This window comes from Lycium ferocissimum, chromosome 4 (genome assembly GCF_029784015.1).
Source record: "Lycium ferocissimum isolate CSIRO_LF1 chromosome 4, AGI_CSIRO_Lferr_CH_V1, whole genome shotgun sequence".
Taxonomy (NCBI): Eukaryota; Viridiplantae; Streptophyta; class Magnoliopsida; order Solanales; family Solanaceae; genus Lycium; species Lycium ferocissimum.
This window is the reverse complement of record NC_081345.1, coordinates 33,690,152-33,699,813: the sequence shown is the minus strand read 5'-3', so window position 1 is coordinate 33,699,813 and position 9,662 is coordinate 33,690,152. Positions and strand designations below refer to the sequence as shown.

General features: G+C 35.7%; 1 protein-coding gene across 1 annotated transcript; it reads right to left on the bottom strand.

Moving 5' to 3' along the window:
- Positions 1 to 4,554: 4,554 nt before the first annotated feature.
- On the bottom strand, positions 4,555 to 8,307 carry LOC132052429 (serine/threonine-protein kinase AtPK2/AtPK19-like). Its single transcript, XM_059443957.1, has 6 exons — positions 7,195 to 8,307; positions 5,956 to 6,038; positions 5,750 to 5,870; positions 5,439 to 5,612; positions 5,137 to 5,244; positions 4,555 to 5,042 (listed from the first exon to the last, which is right to left on the bottom strand). The coding sequence occupies exons 1-6, from the start codon at positions 7,810 to 7,812 to the stop codon at positions 4,758 to 4,760; spliced, it is 1,389 nt and encodes a 462-aa protein (XP_059299940.1). The 5' UTR covers positions 7,813 to 8,307; the 3' UTR covers positions 4,555 to 4,757.
- Between the last annotated feature and the right edge of the window lie 1,355 nt (positions 8,308 to 9,662).

The window sequence follows — 9,662 nt, the reverse complement described above, 5'->3', positions numbered from 1 at the left end:
TCTCCAGATACCATATGAAGCTATAACTTGTTTAAGTTTCATAAGTAGTCACCAGTGCTCTTCAACTGATTCCAACCTTTATGCAATTTTTTTCACAATATCTAGATAATGGATATATACTGAAAACCATCTTATTCAGAGATCACAAGTGTGCCCCTTAGAAGTTTCCAGAAGCCAGCACATTCAGGAAAGGAGCAGATCGAAGACAACTTTTGCTCCACATGGTTTTATGGTTCATATTGTAACAAGCATGTCATTTTTCATTCCTTTCCTGAGTGGAACCATTAAACATCTCACTAATGGGAGACAACTCTATACTGTTCACAGAAAATATAGATGTCACATCCCTAAACTGTTAGCAGTTAATTTCTGAGACAAACATCATCTAGGAAGTAGATATCTGGATGCTAATTTGTGCATATGTTCAGTTCTTCTGGTCAAAAAATTACTTTACAGTCTCAGGTTCTAGGGGAAATAATTGACAGGGAACTACTCAAAAATCTTTGTAAACAAATGTCTAAATACAAAAGTTTGATTGGTTTACCTTATTTTTATTTATTCATGTTTCACACTATTAACCCGAAGAAAGAGAACAAATACAAAACGCTGGAGGAGCTTGGTCAAATACAAGAGAGATGAATAGAGTTTCTTGAGCCATAAATCAGTAGGCAAATGCTGGTAATTTGCACATGCTGAAATAGTGTCATGACCCAACCGGAGGGTCATGACGGGCACCCGGATCTAACCTAGCGAGTAATACAGAACATACATGCATCACATAATCGTACCTGAGTGGGCCATGATGCTAACTAGTAAATATCATGATCTGGAAGGGACAAAAGCCCAAAAGATATAGACATACATACGTCATCAAGCTTAACCCAAAATATACAAGCCGACAAGATAATGGTACAACAAAATATGGACTGAGAAGGTCATAAGACATCTAACTGTGCATATCTGTCTACGAGCCTCTACTGGAGTGCATAACATAATAAGGACGGGACAGGACCCCGCCATACCCATATGTACACAAAAGAATCATACCAAGCTAAACTGCTACTCCGGAACAAGTGGAGTGCTCCCGTACAAGCGCTGAAAATGCAGCCTAAGGGTCTCAACCGTCTCTCTGCCTGCGGGAATGAACGCAACGTCCACAAACAAAAGGACTTCAGTACTAATTATGTACTGAGTATGTAAGGGATGAAGAACAACATAATAAAGCTATGAAAGTAACATGAGATACGAGAAATAACCTGTACATCTGAATGCCTCAGAAGAAGGATGACATGCATACTTTCCGTTTTAAAAAAACTTTTTCATACATAGATATAAGTCATATCATCATCATACCGTACCCGGCCATAATAAGGCTCGGTGTCATCATACCCGGCCATGATAGGCTCGGTGTTACCGTACCCAACTGCAGTAGTGTGCACAATAGGTATCGTACCCGGCAAACTATAGCGCAGCTCGGTGTCATAAGATAGCTACATATATATATATATATATATATATATATATATATATATATATATATATATATATATATATATATATAAGCATGCATGAGAGCTCAAAGAAACATTACAACTCTATCGGAGGGGCGTAAGGTCGATATACTTCCTATTACCATTATGGAGCTAACATCATCGACATATCCCACCTCGAAGGAACAATAGCCATAAGATGGGATCAACAACCATAAACAAGACCAATAATCATGAGACGAGATCAATAATCATGAGATAAGATCAATAACATCATAAGAAGATCAAAAACATAAGCTCCTACTATTTCTAAGAGTGGAGTTGTTATGGATATCATTCGTGTATGTTTGTACCGATATGATCATGCCAGAAGAAAGAAAGGGACAACCTTAACATAACTCAAGTCTTCCAAGTAATCCAACAACAAGCTTATCACCACTAGAGCCACTCCTATAATCAAAAATACATATACGACTTAGATGGCGCTTGTATATCATGATAACTCAATTCCAAAGTGAAATAGACAGCTTTTCCCCTATTCCTTAATCATTGCCACAAAGTCCACAACCAATAATTTACATAACAACTCCATATGATCTCCTTTAACCTCATATTCACCATATTTAAAGATATACCATTGAGCAGCCCCATATACACTTGTATACAACACTTCCTCAACATTACTATTATCCCTCATAACAAAATTATGCTCAAAACACGCTAACAATCATAGCTCAAGTTAACTTACAACTCAAAATATCATCAAGTTCATGTTTGAACCTTTCCTCCAATTTCTTTCCCTCAAATCTTAGGATAATTACCACATAAACTCATAAACACAAAAATAAGATGAAATCTTACCTCAAGAACACTTCAATTTCAAGATCACTTCACCTTGAAATACCCTTCAAAGCTTCTACAAGAAGAAGAGACAAGTTTCAACCACACTTTGAAACCCTAAGTACTTTGATCCTCACTTTGATCTTCGATTTATGCTTGGAGGAGTGTTTGAATATGTTTGAGAGAGGTTTCTAGAGCTTTCTTGAACTTGGGATTATGTTAAAAATGACTTCAAATGAAGAGGGGTCGTGATATATAAAAACAGAAAAATTCCATCGCCATTAAAAATATGGCCCGTATTCTTGGCCGTATAACATTATACGGCCAACTTTCTAGCCGTATAAAATTATACGGTCCGTATAATGGGCCGTATTCCTCCACCTCAAAAACTGTCTTCTCTGGAAATTTTTAAAATCCTTAAATACGGTCCATATCTCAAAATACGGACCATATCTCATATTATACGGTCCATATTTTATATTTCCCAGAAACAACTTTTGACGAACCTTTCCGCTTCGATTCACCTATTCTCTAATCCTTCCGCTATTTACCAAACATGAACTTAAACCCTTATAAGCATAAGTTAAGCATGTCCAACTTCGTATGACCTTGAAGACAAATCCCAGTGTCTAAAACTAAGACAACTAACGTACGACAAATCTAAATGTATAAAACTACAAGGTGTAACAAATATTAAGCAGAATCAGACCGACAAGTTACAAGGAGAATGTATCCGATGTTCAGACAGAAGAAATAAAAGAAAAAACCATCTTCCAAAATTTCAGAAAAACTGCAGACACCTTTAACACTTTCAGTTCATAAGAATGACACCGATCTATTCATATAAACATGACTAGAGTTATTGCCTAACATAGTTCAAAAGAGCACAACTTTATTCATCAGAAGATTGAATGCAACTTTTCCAGTTGCTCCATTTAATGTCTCACCAGTTACTAACACTTTCACTAGTTGGGAAATTCGCCGCCTTCTACATTTTTCAACTGCTATTGAACAAGAGTGTGCAAGCCTGTAAAACAAGCAGACAGTCCCAGAGAAATATCTCTATCCAACAACAACAACTTACCCAGTGTAATCCCACAAGTGGAGTTTGGGGAGGGTAAGATGTACACAGACCTTACCTCAACCTTTATGGGTTAGAGAGGCTGTTTCCGATAGAGAGAAATATCTCTATCCAATCAAAGGAAATAGATAAAGAAGAATACCCACTCGTACACTTCACTAATGCACCAACAATACCCTCAATTTGCTCCTTAATTCAGTTAACCAAACGGTAGAATTCACGTGGCAGAACTCACTAGCATTTTTATACTCTAGAATGCCACAAGGCCCTGGAATATCCACTCTTTTCAGCTTCCCAATGTACATATTTGTAATGATTCTATTTTAGCTTTTTCTCATTTATCAATTAGAGTTCTTGAATACTGACAACTGTGATTAATTTTCAAACAATTTGAAATTGAATATAGGAGCTAAATGAGTGAAAAGTAATGAGCCATGCCGTTCTGGTATATGGGCAGCTAAAGTTCTACATACACTAAGAATCGGCCATTAAACTGGACATCAAAGTTATACTCCCTCCGTCCCATAATAAGTGTCACTTTAGTCAAAAACACGCATATTAAGAAACCAATAATGCAACGTAAAGTTTACTAAACTACCCCTATATAATAAAAATAAGTTATTTTTCCCTTTTGATTAAAGCATGCATGAAAAGTAAGCCTTTTAACATTGGGAATGCAGCAATACCAAGTTTTTATGTGCTTTTTGTCTTGAATACATAAATTTGTCAATTTTTGTCCAAGGGCAAAGTAGGAAATTTTTTGTTAATATATGCATTGATTTCCTAAGGTGACACTTATTATGGGACAAAAAATTTTGGCTAAAGTGACACTTATTGTGGGACGGAGGGAGTACATTTTAAGATTGTACTTCGGAGGTACACTCTCAATGCTCCTAACGAAAAGTTAGGCAAGTTGATGTCCAGTTAGTTTGGCCAATTAGAGATGCTATTACTGCAGCATAGTTACCATCCTCTATCCTGTGATACTATGTTGGTGCAATAGGGTTGCTGTGGAAAAGTTCTTGAGTAAACACATTCTTAGATTCTCTTGCAGTGCAAAAAAAATGAAAGAAAAATATAACTTCCTGAGAGCATTGAATAGACGAGGTTGAGAGGAAACATAGAGGAGCAGCTAAAGAAAGCTACACGATTAAAGTCAATTGATTTATTTCACATCTTGTCCATAAAGAAGAATGAGCTTACAACAGTACACAATAAGAATTAGAAAGATTTGCTTTAATCATGATACAATCTGATCCATATATTTCTCATGATCCTCTCTCTAACAAAGAATGACTTACAGTAGCAAACTAAAAGTTCGAAATTTTGTCTGGATAAAGACTTAATCAACTAGAGGAGAGCCAAGGATTTGGTGCTACGTAAGTGTAACCTTGAAAGTGTTCGCCTGTTGTTGGAGTAGATGCTGGTGAGTCATCCGGTGGCATCGCAGTCCAACATTTGTCAAAATTGGCAGTGCAGTCTCTGCCAATTACATCTGGTTTGAACTTAGGCTGTAGCTCTCTGGCATCTAATTTCTTCCAATTGATCGCCCGGAACCACTTGTGACTTTTGACCTCATCCCCTCCTCTTGGTCCACTGCCTAATCTTTTGGATGGGTCCTTCTGTAGCAGCTACGGGAAAAAAGTGCAAGTTGTCATTCAGTTGAACTACAAGCATTTTTCTAAGAAAGTACAGGCAAGCAGTCAATTGATAGTTTGTACATACTCCTTTGAGCAGAGAGTGAGCTTCACCGGTCAGACGTGGTAGAAGTTTCACTTTCTCGTTGATGATCTTTTCTTGAAGCTTCTTTCTATTTGAATGTGTGAATGGTGGCTGAAAGAAATGAGAGTCAAAAGTGTCACAATATACACAGAAAAATCAGTCTAGGAATAATGCAACTTATAGTACGTTTCACATAAAAAAGGCCCCAGAGAATGGCTGCTGAATTGTACGCTTGTCACACAGTACATGATTCTAGTGTACTAATATTACACTGCAAGCAAAATGTTTCCACCAACTTAGATTACCTGTCCAGTCAGCATCTCATACAGAAGTATCCCAACGCTCCACCAGTCAGCATCTTTATTGTGGCCCTTGGAAAGTAAAATTTCTGGAGCCATATATTCCGTGGTTCCACACATTGAATTTGATCTGCTTGATTCATCAATCTCTTTTGCCAGTCCAAAATCTGTCAGCATAACCTGGGCAGAAAATGAGATTCTTAAGAAGAGGACGGAATCAACTGCAATGTTCAAACGAAAAATGCTATTTCTTATTTCTTTGTTATTTCATGCATCAGTCATGTTCCTGCAGTAAAGTAAATAGGCAAGGCCGTTACATGTCCATCAGCATCCATGAGAATATTTTCAGGTTTGAGGTCTCGGTGCACGATCCCTCTCTGGTGAAGATGTGAAACAGCAGAGACTATCTCAGCAGCATAAATCCGTGCCTGGCCCTCACTACCAAAACCACACCAAAGAGCCGAAGTTATGAGAGCTAAACGCATATCATGACTGGTTAGTCAATAAGAATTACAGAAGGTACCTGAAAATCCCTTGTCTGTATAAATGATAGAAAAGGTGTCCTCCATTTATAAAATCCAAAATCAAGTATAGCTTAGACCTTGTCTGCAAGCATATTCCAAAACAAAAGATTAAGGAATAATATTCTCGAAGATCGTATACCAAGAAAATACCTAATTTGCGTCAATGACATAAAGAAAATGGAAACTAAACAAAAGAAAATCGCAACAGAAATTCAACAAAGTTAATGAGCTTCCTTGAAATTGTTTGAACAAATCTACTAGAGATCCAAATGTTCAATAATCTGATTAAATTCTAGACAAAAAGAATTGAAAAGAAATTCAACAAAGTTAATGAGCTTCTTTGAAATTGTTTAAACGAATCTGCTAGTGATCATAGTATCAAATATTCAATAATCTAACTAAATTGTTGACAACAAAGAATCGCAACAGAAATTCAACAAAGTTAATGAGCTTCTTTGAAATTGTTTAAACAAATCTGCTAAAAGATCCTATTAAATATTCAATTAATCTAACTAGAATCTAGGCAAAAAGAACAGAAGTTCCAGTTGAAATTAATTTCATTAGCAATTAATGGTGTTAACTAGTAACAATAAAGTTCAAAACTTGCTCATTTTGTCCCAGCACAAAACTAAGGCATGGGTGACATCAAAAAACAAACAGATACCAAAAAAGGTTTCCTCTTTCTATGAAAAGTTTTTCCCACAGAAAGACCCAAAAGGAAAGGCCCTCGCCTTTTAAGTACCTGTGTAACAGAAAATTAAATGAAAGGACAAAAGCCATGGTCCTAAATTTAGCTTTTGATGCAAAACCAAATAACAAGAACAGGCGGGGAGCTAGATAGGCTCCAGGGGGTTCATTCGAACCCTCCCGGCAAAAAATTACACTATATATACAAGGTTAAAATTATTTTCTTATCTATCTATAGGAGATGTTGAACCCCCTTCGCTTCTTCGTGTATTTACCTCTTTATATTTTTGAACCCCCTAGGTGAAAATCTTGGCTCCGCCACTGCACAAGAATATCTTGTTCTTGTACACCAAAAAGGAAAAACCAGTAACATCAATTCAGATTGATACTGTTTGGTAGCTGCAATAACACTTAGCTAACTCCCTTAATATGGATACACTATTATCACACAAGATATCCCTGACTATTTATGTATAAAATTCAAATAAATATACCCATCAATTCAAAACTGAATAGACAAAATTCGTAAGTCCAGTATAATCAATCATTACCTGAAAAGAGTACCTAAGTTGAACAATAAAAGGGTGTTCAACTTTTGTAAGAATATCTCTCTCAGCCCTCATATAATCTACATGATTATTCTTAATAACTGTGTCTTTCCTCATCACTTTCATAGCTAATATCCCATCATCATCACCATCACCACCACCATAACCCTTCATCCTCACCTGAAAAACCTTCCCAAAAGAACCTTTTCCAATCATCCTCAAAATCTCAAAATCACCTGGCCCATATTTTGTTACTCCACTAATCTCTTCAACACCATCAATACATCCAGTTTCTTGATTATCACTCACATGAGTATCAACTTTATCACTATCATTTTCACCTTCAGAATCAACTTCTTGATGAAAAGGTAAAGGCTTTGAGAGAGTGATTCTTGGAGATGGACCCACAAAAGAGTGAGACCTACTATAAATGATTTGTGGGTCAGTTACAAAATTGGAAGAAGATGAAGGAGATGAAGAAGTAGGAGCACCAAATACATCAGAAAAATCAAAATCTTGATCTGTAGAAGATAAAGAAGAAGAGTCAGGAATTTTGAGTTGGGTTAGCTTGCTTGCTAACATAGAATGAAGGGCCTTTTTTTGCTGAGCTGCAAAGGCCATATTAACAAGAATTCTTGAAACCCTTTAACTAGAATTGCAATCTTTATAAAATGTTAAGAGTACATATCAATAATTCTACTATTTGTTCCATTTTTTTTTTTGTGAATCAAGAATGGAATTAGATACCAAGTAGTGTGGATTTAGGGAATAATATACAGTAAGGCAAGAAAAGCCAGCTGAGATTGAACTCAAAGCAGGCTGAGAAAGAAAAGGGCTACATCTGAGGATCTGTTAGGACTAATGGGAAAGAAGAAATCAAGAAAGTGAAGGTTGTAACTTTAAAGGGTGTTTTGTTGTGGAGAAGGTGAGTTATAGGATGAAGCAGTGATTATGAAGAAGGTGGCTGATTGAGAAACCAGAGTTTTACAGATGCATGAATGAACAATTGAACATGAAAATGAAAGCAGAGAGAGAGAGAGAGAGAGAGAGAAGTGGGAAGTGAAATCCGATACGGTAAAGGAAATTGTTGAAAAACCAACTTGTGCTTACTGCTGATGCGCCCACAATATGCCTGGCTCGCATCACATTTTTCTCGTCACTTCCCACTTAGATTGTATGGTAAGTACTATAAACTTTAAGGTAAATGTTTAAATTTATCCTTGATTAATAATTGAGGTTAAATATATTCTTGTTATTATAAGATTAGTTCAAATATTCTTTTATTTACTAAATAATTACACAAGTTTTACTATATATGGGCCCTTTTTTTTAATAAAGAAAGATGATTACATTTTCTCTTGAACTATGCCAAATGATTCAGGTTTACAAAATATAGGTAACATTTATTCTTGCAATTACACCAGGTTAATTAATATAAGACAGATAACTTTGGGAGATATATATTGATCATTTAATTATGATTAAGTAAATTAAAAATTTACCCGCACCAACCAATGGACGTATGACTATCACTTAACCGTGATTGATTAATGTATATATTCACTTCATTAAATCAATTAATCATGATAAATTATATTTGATTTGATGTAAATACCTGAGGTGGGTAAGTATTTACCGATTGAGTAATATGTACTCTTGACTTTATGTTCTAATCGTTTGTATTAAATAATCTAGTTTGATATAAACATCAATGTGAATATTTACCAGCCTAAACATGCAGTGTCATTAAACTTTGGGGAACTGTTAGTATTACACGTTATATACCAGAGACGATTTTGAGCTTTTTCTTTAATTGTTTTATTTTAAGACACGTAAATAATGGAGTTATCTAAATTGTTGTTTGGATAGAGCTCATCCTATTACTATGATCATTAAAGAAAATGTGTGTTAGGGGTCGTTTGGTTGGGAAACAAGTTATTCCAGGAATACTTATATTGGAATTAGTTATCCCGAAATTAATTATTCCACTCTTCTACAGAGATAAAATAACACTACAATCCCGGAATAACTAATCCCGAAATTAGCTATACCGCTATTTTATCCTAACCAAACATGGGACAAACTCATCTTAAATTTAATCCCGGGATTATTTATCCCTAATTCCTCGTACCAAACGAGCCCTTAGAGAATAGTAGTCTCTATATCAGAAAAAGAACAGGAAGTCCTATGAATTTGGAATATGAGGCTCAAAGCTCAAGTTTCATATGAAATCAAACATCGACCTTCTCCTTTTTTCTCTTGAAAAGCTACATACCTTAAAACAACACAGAATCTTTTAAGTCACAAAGTAAAGCTTTTCGATGTCCATATAGTGACACAATAACCAACGACAAGCTGGATGAGACTTATTTTCAAACGAACACTTTTGAGTTCTGAGAAAACAAGCAGTAAAGTAAATTGCATCCTCCAGACAAAAAAAGGTTCTCTACTAAAAAGTAGTGTAACAGATT